Source organism: Notolepis coatsorum (assembly GCF_963971535.1).
Source record: "Notolepis coatsorum genome assembly, chromosome: 18".
Taxonomy (NCBI): domain Eukaryota; kingdom Metazoa; phylum Chordata; class Actinopteri; order Aulopiformes; family Paralepididae; genus Notolepis; species Notolepis coatsorum.
The window spans coordinates 38,322,213-38,338,219 of record NC_140182.1 but is presented as its reverse complement, the minus strand read 5'-3'; the positions used below and the strand labels follow the sequence as shown (position 1 = coordinate 38,338,219).

The window sequence follows — 16,007 nt, the reverse complement described above, 5'->3', positions numbered from 1 at the left end:
TCCCCATGTGCCCCGACGGGGTTGTCACCACTCTTCCCTCCTCTTAACCGTTTCATTGCTGAAGGTCAATCGGTGTCTAATGTGGGGGGTTTTGCTGAGGCTTATTTACCCTTTATACGGGTGGATGGGCTGACGACAGGGCGCAAGGCAGGTGTGCCGTGCTTAGAGGGCCAGGTCGCATCGGCCCTTTGCCCTGGCATGGTTGAACGGTATCCCACCCGGAAGCCGACGCCAGAGGGCGAGTCGGCCCGGCAGGTGGCTGAGTGGGCTGATGAAGCTTATACCGCCGCGGGACGGAATTTAGCAGCAACCAATAACATTGCTCATTTGGCTGCTTTTCTGTCCACAATGGTGTCGGGTGGTGGGGCCTTAGGGCCGGCCAACGTCAAAAACATTGCGCATGTTTTTGAGGTTATACAGCTTTTGACCCAGCCGCAAGCTATAACCACAGGGAGGGCTAGGATGCTGTCAACACTGGTTCACAGGCATCTTTGGTTGGAACAGTCTCCCCTTGAGGAGGAGAGAAGACTTCCCCTCCTCAGGGCTCCCCTCTCCGCAGAGGGACTTTTTGGTCTGTCCGCAGGGGCGCGGGCGGTATTTGACCTGGGCCCCACACCGCCCCACACCGCGCAGCCAGAGGTGAGAGCACGGCCTCGCCAGCGGCTGCGGCGAGGCCCCCGACCGGCGGCCATGTTTCCCCCGCCTGAGATACCCTGGGCACAAAGAAAACAGGTGATCACAAGGCCGACAGCCTCGGCGGCCGAGGGATCGGCTACATTAGATGAGCATGCCCTAAAGAACCGTCGCCGTCTAGCTGTGTCTAGCACGCTCTCCGGTTACTCCCCCCCGCTACGCTACGGGACACAGGGCTCTGATTTGTTCCCTTTGGCTGCGGGCCGCATGCTTTCAGTGAAGCGCAAGCGGCCCCACGTTTCGCTTCTCATGGGGACAGGGGCTGACACCCAGTTGCTAGCTAGGCCTGGGTCTGCCTGTGAGAATGCTGTGCTGTCAAGCGGCTCCCACACCACACGTTCTGCGTCTGTGTTTGGTGAGCCTGGTGTTGTGTCTGTCGATGGAGCAGGGTTCCCTGTATCTAAAAAAGGTTGTCAGCGGGGGAACTCTAGGCCCAGGAGGTCGCAGCGTGAGTTCCCCCAGCCCCGCCCTCGCCAGGCCGGATATCACGTTAGTGCCTCCCCCGACCGGACGACCGGCGGTGGTCAGTCAGGCACGCATGGTTTGGGTGGTAGTAATATCACTACAGGACTACGGTGTGTAGGGACCCACCCTATCGGGCAGTGTGGGGACCACACGCCTTGCATGTCCAGCTGCAGAGCAGGCTATCCTCAGCAGTCCATGCCGGGAAGATGCTCAGCGGGGGAGCTTATGTCACCGGGGGTGATGGCCGCTCCCCCCGTATCAGACCGGCCCTTTCTGTCGGGGTCCCCCCTTGGGTGCGATTGCCTCGTTGGTAGAGTCAGGGTGCGATATCCCGGCTCCGCGGGACACCCTGCTCGCACGGTTGGCGAGTCCAGGGTTGGCAACACACAGCGTGTGGGACCGGGCCTCCTATCTACGGTTCCTGGCGGACCAGCGCCAGTTGGCGGCGGGTGCGCTTTGGGATTATCATCACGTATGGCTACAGCAGTGCCATATCTCGAGGTGGATGGAGAGAACGCTGAGGCGGGGGCTTGTGTTGCAATTTGCACAACCCCACCCTCCGTTTTTGGGTTTGGTACAGACCCTTTTGTCAGGGTCCGCAGCGAGATCCAATCTCGGTTGGCGAAGCAGGCCATTGTCGTGGTCCCAAGGGAGGATGCGATGTGTGGCGTTTACTCCCGGTATTTTCTGGTGCCCAAGAAATCGGGAGGTGTCAGACCTATACTGGACCTGTCCGCGTTCAATCAGCTGTTGTGGCGAGACGGTTCAGAATGTTGACCATCAAACACCTGCTAAGCGCTGTCAGAGTGGGAGACTGGTTCACCTCCATAGACCTGAAGGATGCGTATTTTCACATCCCGATCTTCCCTCCTCACAGGAAATTCCTTTGCTTCCTCTTTCAGGGCATAGTGTACGAATACCAGAGGCTGCCGTTCGGCTACTCTCTGGCCCCTCGCACATTCACCAAGTGCGTGGAGACCGCGCTGGGACCTCTGCATCGTCAGGGGATACGAATTCTATTCTACCTAGACGACATTCTGCTCCTCAGCCGGTCAGAGGAGATCGCCAGGTCTCATACCAGGCTGGTGGTGGAATTCCTCACCAGTCTAGGTTTTGCTGTAAACTGGGAGAAGAGTACTCCTCTTCCCAGTCAACAGGTGGAGTACTTGGGCTTGGTTCTAAGCTCAAGGCCCATGAGGGCAACCCTCTCAGAGCCGCGGCGAGAGGATATTCTCAGCGCACTCAGGAGGTTCCGTCCTGGCACGACGGTTACGGCGCTGTCCGTGATGCGCCTGCTCGGTATAATGGCATCTGCTCAACCTATCTGCTCAACCTGTGGTCCTTCTTGGCCTCCTCTTCATGAGGAGGATACAGAGGTGTTTTTTCAGTATGAAAATAGACCCGGTGAGTGGCAAGTGGAAGCGACTGAAGGTTCCCGTGTCAGTACTGGGGGATCTCGACCACTGGGGGAGGCCTGGTGCCCTCACCAGCGGGATCTCCATGGGCAGCAGGCTATCACATGTCACGGTCTTCACCGACGCCTCCCTCACGGGATGGGGGGGACGTGTCGGACCGACGCAGTAGGGGGCAGCTGGCCGGACCATGCTGCCCGGTCTGCACTACATATCAATGTGTTGGAATTGAAGGCAGTCCTTCTGGTCCTCAAGCGGCTCGGCCACCTGGTGGTGGGCAAGCATGTTTTGATCAGGACGGACAACATGACATCAGCGTCTTATATCAACAGACAGGGAGGAGTACGCTCCCTCCGTCTGCACCGGGCGGCGGTCGAGCTCTGGCTATGGGCATCTCTCAATCTGCGCAGCCTGAGGGCTCTCCACATCCCTGGCAGGGAGAATGTGGGTGCAGATGTGATGTCGCCAGGCGGTCCTCATCCCGACGAGTGGGGACTACGTCCAGACATAGTCAGGCAGGTCTGGGACCGATTCGGGGAGGCCACGATGGACCTGTTTGCAAGCAGACAGTCCCACCAGTGCCCCTTGTGGTTCTCGGTCAGTCGGAAGGACAACCCCCCTCTGGGGGTGGATGCCTTCTCGATGTATCCGTGGCCGCCCGGGATTCTGTATGCGTTCCCCCCCATACACCTGATAGCTCAGCTGTTGGAGCGGGTACGTCGGGAGCGCAGGACTTTGATCCTGATCGCGCCGGACCGGGGCTCGGCTGTGTGGTTCCCGGTCCTGATCCAACTCTTGGTAGCCCCGCCGTGGCCTGTTCCATGGTCGCCGCGGGCCCTCTCTCAGGCACGTGGAACGCTGTGTCTACCCCCTGTTCTGGGGCAGCCGTTGATGGTTTGGCTGCTGGAAGGGTGAGTCTGGAGGGGATGTCTTAACCCTACTGTGATTAACACCATCCGGAACGCGCTCGCTCCGTCCACTACCGCGGTTTACGCAGGTAAGTGGGGTGCTTTTCAAGAGTGGTGTGAGGTTGGGGGCCTGGACCCAGTGTCCTGCCCCCTGGACTCTGTTCTTTCCTTCCTCCAGTCTATCTTGAATAAGCTGTCGGCCTCGACAGTGAGGGTATACGCCGTGGCTATATCCTCTTGTCACGTGGGTTTTGAGGGCGGTACGATGTTCAGCCACCCTCTCATGAAACGTTTCCTGTTTGGCGCTCTGTATCTCAAGCCTGTGGAACGTTCTCTGTCTCCGAGTTGGGACCTCCAACTGGTCCTGGGCTGGTTGTCGGAGGCCCCGTTTGAGCCTCTTGAGCAGGCGCTATTGGATCGGCTGTCTTTTAAGACTGCGTTCCTTTTGGCCATCACCTCCGCTAAGCGCGTGGGTGAGCTGTGTGCTCTCTCGGTGCGGCCTGAGTGCCTGTCTATTCGGGCCGATAGCGGTGCGACTCTGAGGCCTAATCCAGTCTTCGTGCCAAAAAATATCCGGAGCTCTTTTCGCTCCAGGGATATTGTGGTTCAGGCGTTTCATCCGCCTCCTCACTCTAGTGTGTTGGAGGCGAGCCTTCACCTGTCGTGTCCTGTCCGTGCACTGGGGGTTTACCTTAGTTGGACGCAGGATCTCAGGGCTTCCGATCAACTGTTTGTTTGTTACGGTGGCCCTCGCACGGGTAAGGCGCTATCCAAGCAGCGCCTGTCACATTGGTTGTGCGAGGGCATTGCCCTTTGCTACACGTTGGCTGGACAGGTCCCCCCCGGGGGCATCAGGGCGCACTCCACTCATGGGGTGGCGGCCTCTGCTGCCCTGTTAGGGGAGGCCTCGTGGAGGACATCTGTGCTGTGGCCTCCTGGTCCTCCCCGGGTCCTTTCGTTAAGTTTTACCTCATGGACATGACTGGGGGTTCTGTCTCCCAGGCAGTTCTGAGGTCTGGGACCTCTCCTGCATCCCGCCATCAGGTGGGCTAGCCGGGGTGTGTGGGTGTGGACCACGGGGTGCTGTGTCACACGTGGTCCCGCCTGTGCTGTGCGTTCAGGGGTGCCTGGTTCCCCCTTTTTCGCACTTTGGTGGAGTTAACTGCCTCCCCCCCTTCGTTAGGACGGGCGGGTGGACGGGACTCCCCTCCTCCCTGACTGGGGCTTATCGGCCCTCAGGGGGTACACTTGTCGGGCCACGCGTCCGCTCTGCCCCTTATCTCATTGGCAGAGCGAGACGCGATAGCCAGTTATGATATATAATGAAAGGTTATTTCATAACCTAGTTATATGAATACTGGCTGAGCGTCTCGCTCTTAGCGCCCTGAGGTCCCTTGGATGGTTTCCGCTTATGGAAATCGATCTGGGAAGGGGGAGCGTGACCATTTCCGGCATCATATAGGGAGACGCATGGGAGTGGCTTGGTCACATGCAAGTGGGTGCATTTGTTTGTTTCGCGTGCACGCTAGGTGCGTGGAGATAAGAGGTTATCTCATTGGCAGAGCGAGACACTCAGCCAGTATTCATATAACTAGGTTATGAAATAAGTTATAACCTTTCGATATTAACCCTTTAATGCCCAAAGCACCAAGATCCCAGAAAAAGTCAAATGTATGAGATTTCATGCAAAATACTCAAATCAAATGCATCAAATTTGCCTTTCCTGTAACTTAACCACAAGAATCAGTTTCACGTTATGACATAATTTTGACACAGAAATCCAAGATGGCAACCATGCAGTGAAAACATAACTTTTGAAAGGGAAGCTGGGTGTTTGGAGTTTGCCATTTTTACAGTATGTAAGGAAGGAGATAGCTATGATAGTTACAGATCCCAACTGTCACAATTTCACCTGTACTTCTCTATCTGTATGTTCAATGATGTTAAGTAGCCAGACATTACACTATAAAAACAAACTGGATAGTTGATAATGATAAATATTTCACATCCTTAATAATAATTAAAAAAAAATTGCCCTCTAGAAAAAAGCTGGGGATTTGTGGGAGGGGCGTGTAGGTAAATATTTTTTAATAAAAGGTCTATAGACATCAAATCAATAATCAAAACAGCCAGAGAATGGTCACAGAATTGAGGATCTGGACTTGGACTATTTAGCTGTGAGGTCCAGTTCGCAGGGTTTAATGGGGGACTCACAGTTCCTGGGGTCTCCCAGGTGAGCCGAAGGGGCTGTAGGCGGTGAGGGCAATGTTCTTGGACTTACAGAACTCAATCAACTCAGTCTGCACCAGGTAGGGATGCAGCTCCACCTACAGGCCGGGAGGAAACACGACAGGTCAGAATAAAGCAGAGCAGGGTTTCGAGAGCAAACTAAATAATAATCAAGCTGATCTGTTATCAATATACATGTATGCTTGTCTTTCAACTAACTGTTCATCACTCACTGAGGAGGAGGAGAAGAAGGATGAGAAGAAGAAGGAGTTGGAGAAGGAGAATAAGAAGGAGGAGAAGAAGGAGGACGAGAAGAAGGAGGAGAAGAAGAAAGAAGGAGTTGGGGAGGATAATAAGGAGTTGTTGGAGGAGTTGGAGGAGAAGGAGGAGAAGAAGAAAGGAGTTGGAGGAGGAGGAGAAGAAGGAGGAGTTGGAGGAGGAGAAGAAAACAGAGAAGGTGTAGAAGAAGAAGAAGAAGAAGAAGAAGAAGAAGAAGAAGAAGAAGAAGAAGAAGAAGAAGAAGAAGAAGAAGAAGAAGAAGAAGAAGAAGAAGAAGAAGAAGAAGAAGACACACCTGGTTGACAGCAGGGGGGACTCTGCATAAAGCCAGTAGTCTCTCCAGTTGGAGGACGTTGAAGTTGGACACACCAATACTCATCACCTTCCCTGAAGCCTTCAGCACCTCCATGCCCTGAGAGGGAGAGAGAGAGAGAAAGAGAGAGAGAAAGAGAGAGAGAGAGAGAGAGAGAGAGAGAGAGAGAGAGAGAGAGAGAGAGAGAGAGAGAGAACAGTGTTTGAGAAGAAAGAGGCTGTGTGTGTGTGTGTGTGTGTGTGTGTGTGTGTGTGTGTGTGTGTGTGTGTGTGTGTGTGTGTGCTGTGTGTGTGTGTGTGTGTGTGTGTGCGCGCGCGCACGCGTGCGTGTGTCTTACCCTCCATACGTCTATATAGTCCACATCAGAGGTCAGCATCTGTCCATCTTTCATAGGGAAGAGCTCATCGTCCACTCTCTAGAGCCCAAAACAAACGTGAAGAGAAAGGGCAATATTATCTCACTGTGCGAGACCAACATGACGAGGCAGAAACTATTCAATTAAATTCTAATGACGGGGACAAATAAGTAAGTCCCAAGACAATCAATATTTTTGTTCCACACCTTTCTAAAATCTCTGTGGATGTAATATATTTTAAACGATTACTCTACATACAAATTTAATCTATAACACCTTTAAAATGCTAAAAAGCGATGGATACAAACTAGAGATTAAAGAGAGAATTGACCATATTCACACGGCGGCCATTTTGCTCTCATGTCGTGCTCAGGATGGGATTGCTTTCCATCCTGTTCCCACCTTGTGAGATAACCTGCATAATTCCTCAATTCATTCATTTGTTGGCTGCGTGAATTGCTCTGTAACTACTGTTTTGAAACAAGGTTTCTTATTATAAAGCTTCCCCTCCTGGGACAAGGACGGTTCTGTGTGGTTGTGTTGAATGTCTACCTTCAGCCCAACAGGAAAGTGCACCAGATAGAGATCCAGGTAGTCCAGCTGGAGGTCACTCAGGGACTTGTCCAGGCAGAGAGGGATGTCTTCTGGGGCGTGGTGGGTGCACCAGAGCTACAATATACACAACACACGCAGAGGGGAGGGGGCTGTGGATGTGATTGATTGACTGATTGATTGACTGACGGACAGACACTGTAGCCCTAACTGCTCCCAAAGAGCAGGTTGACACCTTGCATGGTTGCCATTGGTGTGTGATTTTGAGGCATAAGTTGTAAAGCGGTTATATAAATGTAGTCCAATTGCAGTCCATTTACAGACAGAGTGATGTGTGTGTGTGTGTGCGTGCGTGCGTGCGTGCGTGCGTGCGTGCGTGCGTGCGTGTGTGTCTACATATCTGACTGTCTACCATGATAACCTGCATATTTCTTATCTTGTTTGGCTCAAACTTGGTGGATGGTTTGACAGTCAGCTATAAGGACCTGTTCTACTGATTTTCAAAGATTAACAGGCTGGAGCTCAAAGTTCTAGCCGTTGGTCTATACAGTTGGTCTATACAGTTGGCAGGGGTGTAAAAAGTACCCAGAAATTATACTTAAGTGAAAGTATGGGTACCGTCTCAAAATCTTACTCAAGTAAAAGTCAGAGTATCTGGCTAAAAACACACTTGAGTAAAAGTAAAAAAGTTTCTACTTTTTTTTGGGGGCGGCTACATGGCGTAGTGGGCAAGGCGCTCGCCACGAATGCGGAGACGCTGGGCTCGCCTGTTCGAGCCCAGCGCTCCACATTGCTTTCAGTTTAGCTGGTCGTCCGTACTAATACACATTGGCCGTATTAGGGGGTGGGAAACTGATGGGTGGGGATCAGGCGTTGTGGACAGCGACTCCTACAGGTTGGTTGGTGCGCCTGCGCAGTAGAATCAGGAAGTGTCGGGGGCAGCGTGAGCCATAGATATATCTATGGCGTGAGCCTCCCACGCATTACTCCTCGCCACTGAGAGATCAAGCTGCGCAGGTGAAAAGATGCGACTGCTGTTACCTCAAGTACCGGAGGGGACTTGTGCTATGTATGACTTAGTCCACATTGCAGCCGGCTTGTGGGAGGCAAGAAACAGCGTTCGTGACAGGGGAGGGTTGAATTGGATGATACGAAATTGGGATGGGAGAAAATATAGAAAAATGGGAGAAAAAGTGGATCAAAAAAAAAAAGTTTCTACTTTCAAATGTACTGAAGTACTAAAAAGTAAAAGTAAAAACTTTTTATCTGACTGTCTATTCATCTGATAGCAGGTGTTTAATCAAAGATCCCCGCTTTCTAGTCTTGCACAAGGACCAATCAGCATGGGTATGGGCGGGTTCATTTTCCATTGATGGGGATTTGATTGGCTGCTTTTAAAAAAAAAAATTATCTTTTTCCCCCTCCTTTTTCCTCCGATTTTCTCCCATCCCAATGTTAGTCGTTATGCCAATTCCCAATCCCCTTCCTGGTCGCTGCGCACTTACCCCCCACAGTCGGTCTGGGAGAGTGGAGGCTATCACGTGCTTCCTCCGACACACGTCTAGCCAATCAACCGCTTCTTTTCACCTGGCAGCGCGGACTCTCACTGAGAGCGTGTAACGTGTGGAAGGATCACACTACCGCCCTTAGATCCTATCCGCGCTTAGCAGGCGCCTCGACCAAACTGTAGGAGTCGCTGTTTACAACGACCCGGACCCACCCCGCCAGCTTCTCCCACCCTCTAATACTGCCAATTGTATTAGTGTGAACGGCCAGCCAAGCTGGTGACAACCCCGGAGCTGTGAGCTGGATTCGAACAGGCGATGATTGGCTGCTTTTAAATAAAGTGTGGCCGCAGGATTAATAACGTTAATGTTAGTTCGGCCAGAGAAACAAATATACTAATTAAAATGGTTGGACCTGCGAGATTTGTACTTTGTAGGTCTGCATTTTAAATGTAAGGAGTAAAAAGTATGTTTTTAATTTTTTTTTATGTAATTGAGTAAAAGTACAAGTATACAAATCTAATAATACTCAAGTAAAGTACAAATCCCCCAAAACAGTACTTAAGTATTGTAACAAAGTACAATTACTCAAGTACTTTACACCCCTGACAGTTGGTTGGTCTATACAGTTGGTCTCTATACAGTTGGTCTATACAGTGGATATGAATCCTGTGGCCTTGTGTAAATCTGTTTACGAAAAAAAAGAGAGGAAACTCTCGTGTTAACATCCTATGTTGACTTTTTGGTAGCTAGAAATAAGTCCGTCAATGTGACGTATTATGGTGACATGGTTGATATTATCCTAAACGTAACCTTCTCTGCCTCAACCTAACCTTAAAGGGAAGGTTCTGAATGTTGGAACTCTATAGCCCTGTTTCCTGCTTCACAATGACACAATGTGTGTAACGGATGGTATCGTGAAGCGCAGTCAAGAAGGGCTGGGGTGAGTAGCGGTGCTATGGGTTAAACTCACTCTCACATCCTCAAAGACAGATAGACACATTGCGAAGTAGTGGATTCACCTCTTGGTATAGCAGACTGTGTTGCTGCCTGCGGTGTGGGAGGCCGGGGTTCGACTCCCACTCAGGGCATCGAAGTTTGAGGTGACGTTGTCACAACCGTTATATATATATATATATTTATACTTACCATATATATATTTATCCACTTCTGTCTGTATATACCTGCATATAATCCTTATACATATCTGTAGATACTATATCTGTGCATATCCCTTACCTCTCTTACTAGTTATACCGCTGGCCAGTATGACTTACTACTACCATAGTGTCTTTATACCTGTATCACTGTACATAATAATACTTTAACACTGTACATACATCTGATTAGCACTATTACTCAGTAGTACTAATTTCCTATATATTTTATATCACCTGTACATTGTATATTACTTGTGCTCTATAATGACCATACATTTGAATCTAATCTAATCTATCCAGTATGAAGAACAACAACATTCTGAATTTAACCTTTTAACTTCCTCTTTTCCTGACGTATTTGTGAATCCCAGAACATCAAAATAGGACCCTTAAAAATTATTGTTGATTTAGGAGACATACATTTACATAAAACGTTTGGAAACCCCCATTCTATCCCCATATGCCCAGCACCACCCATCACCACCACGGTGACCCCACATCCACACGTCTTACTGACGCCATGTCTGTCCACCACCACCCACCTTACTGACGATGAACATGTCTTTGCGTTGGATGATGCCCTGCTGCATCTTGGCACGGATGGCCCTGCCGACTTCCACCTCGTTGTTGTAGCTGTAAGCCGTGTCGATGTGGCGGTAGCCAGCCGCTATGCCCGCCTCCACAGCCCCCTGGAACAATGTGGCAGGGAGGAGGGAGGACTGGAGGTGGGAGGACTGAAACGACAGGTCACAATCAAGACTAGGAGGTGGGAGGACTGAAACGACAGGTCACAACAAGACTAGGAGGTGGGAGGACTGAAACGACAGGTCACAATCAAGACTAGGAGGTGGGAGGACTGAAACGACTATGAATTGGACTCGTAAGCAGGACATGAAAGCATCAGAGCGTGAAACTAATCTTATAGGGAAAAATGGAAATGTCCTAGTCACTCACCTACAGTTGAACCCAGATGGGAAACATGGGCTCTTCAGGCAGGGAGATACAAGTCTTACTAGCCTTCAGGCAGGGATATATAAGGCTTACTAGACTTCAGGCAGGGAGATATAAGGCTTACTAGACTTCAGGCAGGGAGATATATAAGTCTTACTAGACTTCAGGCAGGGAGATATATAAGTCTTACTAGCCTTCAGGCAGGGATATATAAGGCTTACTAGACTTCAGGCAGGGATATATAAGGCTTACTAGACTTCAGGCAGGGAGATATAAGGCTTACTAGACTTCAGGCAGGGAGATATATAAGTCTTACTAGACTTCAGGCAGGGAGATATATAAGTCTTACTAGCCTTCAGGCAGGGAGATATATAAATCTTACTAGCCTTCCCGTAGTCTCGCGAGAGGTGCAGAAATGGGATGTGACGTCAGAGGATACGATCCGGTCAGTGTTTCACAACACAGACTGGAATGTGTTCCGCGACACAGATAACATTAATGCCTACACGGAGACAGTGCTGGACTATGTTTGTACTAGGGTGAAAGAAACAATCCCCACTACCAAAATGAAAGTTTACCCAAATCAAAAACCCTGGGTAGACAAATCCGTCCGTGAAGCTCTGAGAGAGCGCACCAAAGCATACAACGACGGCCTAGAGGCAGGCAACATGAATGACCACAAGGTGGCGCGATACAACGTAAGGAGGACTGTGTCAGAGGCCAAACGACGCTACAGGGATAAAATTGAACTCCAGTTTGAACAAGCTGACTCTAGAGCTATGTGGCAGGGGCTCAAAACGATGACAGACTACAAAGGCGCCTCCCTCAAACTGAACAGTGACATCTCCTTAGCAAATGACCTCAATACCTTCTATGCGAGGTTTGATGCTGGTAATAACAACACCAGCTCACAAGCCTCGGCAATGGGGGGGGGGGGGGGGGGGGGGGGGTCGGCTGCTGATGGAGGCGCAGTGTTCAGGGTAACAGAGCATGAGGTGAGGCGGACCTTTAAAAAAGTGAATATCAGGAAGGCAGCAGGTCCAGACGGCATCCCCGGCCGCGTCCTAAAAGTCTGTGCCGACCAACTGGCCCCAGTATTCACTGACATATTTAACCTGTCCTTAGAACAGGCTGTCATCCCCACCTGCCTGAAGAAGTCCACTATTATCCCTGTACCCAAAAAATCCAAGCCTGCTTGCCTCAACGACTACCGCCCTGTAGCTCTCACCTCCATAGCCATGAAGTGCTTCGAGAAGCTAGTAAAGGGCTACATCTGCTCCTCCCTCCCCATCAACATGGACCCCCTGCAATTTGCATACCGCCCCAACAGGTCCACGGAGGACGCCATATCCCATGTGCTGCACACAGCAGCATCACACCTGGACAAGAGGCAGGGGAACTATGTGAGAATGCTATTCATCGACTACAGCTCGGCATTCAATACCATAGTCCCCTCCATACTCATAGCCAAGCTCAGGGACCTGGGCTTGGGCTATGACCTCTGCCAGTGGGTCTTGGACTTCCTGACTGGCAGACCCCAGGTGGTGAGAGCAGGCAACTGCACCTCCTCATCCATCACCCTCAACATAGGGGCCCCCCAGGGCTGTGTTCTGAGTCCCCTCCTCTACTCCCTGTACACACACGACTGTGTGGCTCAGCGGAGTAGCAATACAATCGTCAAATTTGCTGACGACACAGTGGTGGTGGGCCTGATCTCTGCCAACGACGAGAGGGCCTACCTGGAAGAGGTCAAGGTCCTGGCGGGATGGTGCCAGGAAAACAGCCTCTCCCTGAACGTCAGCAAAACAAAGGAGATGATTGTGGACTTCAGGAGGTCGGGGGTCAAGGACTACAGCCCCCTCAGCATCGACGGGGCACCGGTTGAGAGAGTCAACAGCTTTAAGTACCTCGGAGCCTACATATCCGAGGACTTGACATGGACCACACACATTAACAGTGTTGTGAAGAAGGCACGACAACGCCTCTACTTCCTCAGGCGCCTAAGGAAGTTCCAAGTCAGCCAGAAGATCCTTAAGAACTTCTACTCATGTACAATAGAGAGCATCTTGACCGGCAACATCAACTCCTGGTTTGGGAATAGCACTGCACAAGACCAAAGCAGACTACAAAGAGTGACACGTTCAGCCGAACGCACAATTGGAGGGGGGCTCCCCACCCTCCAGAACATTTACTACAAGCGTTGCAAGGGCAAGGCTAAGAGAATCATTAAAGACTCCAGTCACCCGAACAACTGCCTCTTTGAACTGCTGCGGTCAGGCAAGCGATACAGGAGTCTCAAGGCGAGCACAGAAAGACTCAGAAGAAGCTTCTATCCCCAGGCCATCAGGCTGCTAAACGAACAATGAATGAACACTACACAACAACAACCACCAAACGCACATAGCACACACATCCACACGCACACACTCACTTTAAACAAACACACTGTAGCACCCACTCCACACACTTATAGCACACACCCACTTTAAACAAACACACTGTAGCACCCACTCCCCACACTTTATATTTATGGATGAAGGATTGCACTACAACTCGTACACCTTACTGTAAATTGTACCTAAAATTGTACCTCATCCCATTTCTGCTTTGCACTAGATAGTACTGTACATTAGTACACTGCATAGTATTGTGTATTGTATATTATATGGTAACTCAGAACATTGTACATATGTCTATACCGAACACTGTGACCTCATTTTCTTCTTCTAAATTCATGCTATATTATGTTATTATGTTATTTGATACTATCTTGTCTAGCACAGTCTCTGGAGCGTAACAGTAAGAAGCATTTTGTATGAAAGTATTCTGTACTTCTGTATGACAACTATTAAAGAACTTGAGAACTTGAACTTGAACTTCAGGCAGGGATATATAAGTCTTACTAGACTTCAGGCAGGGATATATATAAGTCTTACTAGACTTCAGGCAGGGAGATATAAGGCTTACTAGACTTCAGGCAGGGAGATATATTGAGGAACTCTTGATCCAACCCATCAGCTCCAGGTCCCTCAGATCAAATGACCAACTGTGTCTGAGGGTCCTGCGGGCCAAACTGATGACAAAGGGTTTCCGGGCCTTTGCAGTGATGGCGCCGACACTGTGGAATAAGCTCCCCCTCAAAATCAAGTCTGCCAACACCGTACAGACATTCAAGGCCTTGCTTAAAACCCACCTTTTCGCTCTGGATGATCACTAGTTACTTTGCTGTTATGTTGTGTGTCTGAGGTGTTCTTATGTTCTCTGTCTGTCCGTCTGCCTGGTCCTGTCCATTTATTCGTATTATTTTCTTCGCCGGGCTGCACCCCGGACCGATGTAAAAATTGGCTGAGGGGTGCATTATAAATGCAAATATCATATCATATCACATAAGTCTTACTAGGCTTCAGGCAGGGCCACTCTGCAACATACACATCCATACAATATTTAGTATTTCATATTTCCAGTTACCAGGAGAGACAAATCTAATTATGATACTGAAATACTGTACAAGACAAGAAGATAATGCTATTCTTTTGCTATTGTTTTGGACGCATTGGTCCAGATAGCAGCACAGTAGGTCTCTATCCTGCCACATGAGTTAACAAGACAAAAATACTTGACAGTGAGGTTTAGAGAGAGAGAGAGAGAGAGAGAGAGAGAGAGAGAGAGAGAGAGGTGGAGGGGAGGGGAGAAAGAAAGAGAGAGAGAGAGAGTGTGTGTGTGAGAGAGAGAGAGAGAGTAAGGGAGAGAGAGTGAGAGAAAGAGAGAGAGACCCAGAGTGAGAGGGACTCCAAGATTGTGTGTGTGTGTGTGTGTGTGTGTGTGTGTGTGTGTGTGTGTGTGTGTGTGTGTGTGTGTGCGTGTGTGTGTGTGTATGAGCGAGTTAGATAGGAGAGAGAGTAAATAAAAAAAAGGTAGTACACTACAATGTGTATGTGGGCTACCTTCCAAGTCCCCAGGCCCAGGATGGGCATGCGTGTGCCGTCATTGAGTTCTATCGTCCTGGCAACTCGGGTATCCTCCTCCTCCATGCGGCGTGTTTACCCACGACAAGTGACAGACGACAAGTGACAGACGACAAGTGACAGATGACAAGCGACAGAGGAGAGGGACCTTCGCAACACTCCAACACTGCCTTATCTGTCTGTCTTCCTCTTTTACTTTATGGCCGGCTGCACTGTGCCCACTCCCCAGCCAAGGCTCTCCCCTCTCTCTCTCTCTCTCTCTCTCTCTCTCTCTCTCTCTCTCTCTCTCTCTCTCTCTCTCTGTCTCTGTCTCTGTCTCTGTCTCTGTCTCTCTCTCTCTCTCTCTCTCTCTCTCCCTCTCTCCCTCTCTCGTCCTTTCCTGTTTGTACCCTCGTCCTCTCTCTCTTATTTCTCTCTCTCTCTCTTTCTCACTCGCACACTCTCTCTCTCTCTTTCTCCTTTCTCTCCTTTCTCTCCTTTCTCTCCCTATCAGTCGTCTCCTTCTCTCTCAGTCCTCGCTCTCCTTCTCTCTCTCTCTCAGTCCTGCTATCAGTCTCTTAGTTAATGATTGGACACCAGAGCTACTTCAGCTCTGTGGAGTATTTATGGGTAAACTGGGTTACTATAGTACAAGGAGGCATGAAGGCTGCTTTTATAAAGGTCACTGTTGTCATAGGGGTAACACACACACAGAGGTAACACGCGCGCGTGCGGCCCACACACACACACACACACACACACACACACACACAACATACACACACACGCACAGAGGTAACACGCGCGCGTGCACGCACACACACAGAGGTAACACGCGCGCGTGCGCGCACACACACACACACGCACAGAGGTAACATGCGCGCGTGCACGCACACACACACACACACGCACAGAGGTAACATGCGCGCGTGCACGCACACACACACACATACACACAGAGGTAACGCGCACGTGCGCGCACACACACACACACACACACATACACATGCACACACGCACAGAGGTAACGCAGACACACACACACACACACACACACACATACATACACACACAGAGGTGACACACACACACACACACACAGAGGTAACACATACAGAGGTGCACACACACAGGTAATGCATACTACACATTCACAAATATATACACACAGCCTCATACACACGTGCATTCTCTGTCTGTCTGTCTGTCTGTCTGTCTGTCTGTCTGTCTGTCTGTCTGTC

General features: G+C 50.2%; 1 protein-coding gene across 1 annotated transcript in view; it reads right to left on the bottom strand.

Annotated features, from left to right (window-relative positions):
* Positions 1-15,303, bottom strand: part of LOC311244986 (aldo-keto reductase family 1 member B1) — a 23,512-nt gene extending 8,209 nt beyond the window's left edge. Inside the window, exons 1-6 of the mRNA XM_084334714.1 lie at positions 14,767-15,303; positions 10,414-10,605; positions 7,207-7,323; positions 6,637-6,714; positions 6,282-6,398; positions 5,693-5,805 (exon numbers count right to left, since the gene is read on the bottom strand). Coding sequence (XP_084190840.1) covers positions 5,693-5,805; positions 6,282-6,398; positions 6,637-6,714; positions 7,207-7,323; positions 10,414-10,605; positions 14,767-14,853 — 704 coding nt within the window. The 5' untranslated portion in view covers positions 14,854-15,303. The remainder of the gene's footprint in view (positions 1-5,692; positions 5,806-6,281; positions 6,399-6,636; positions 6,715-7,206; positions 7,324-10,413; positions 10,606-14,766) is intronic.
* Positions 15,304-16,007: the final 704 nt, after the last annotated feature.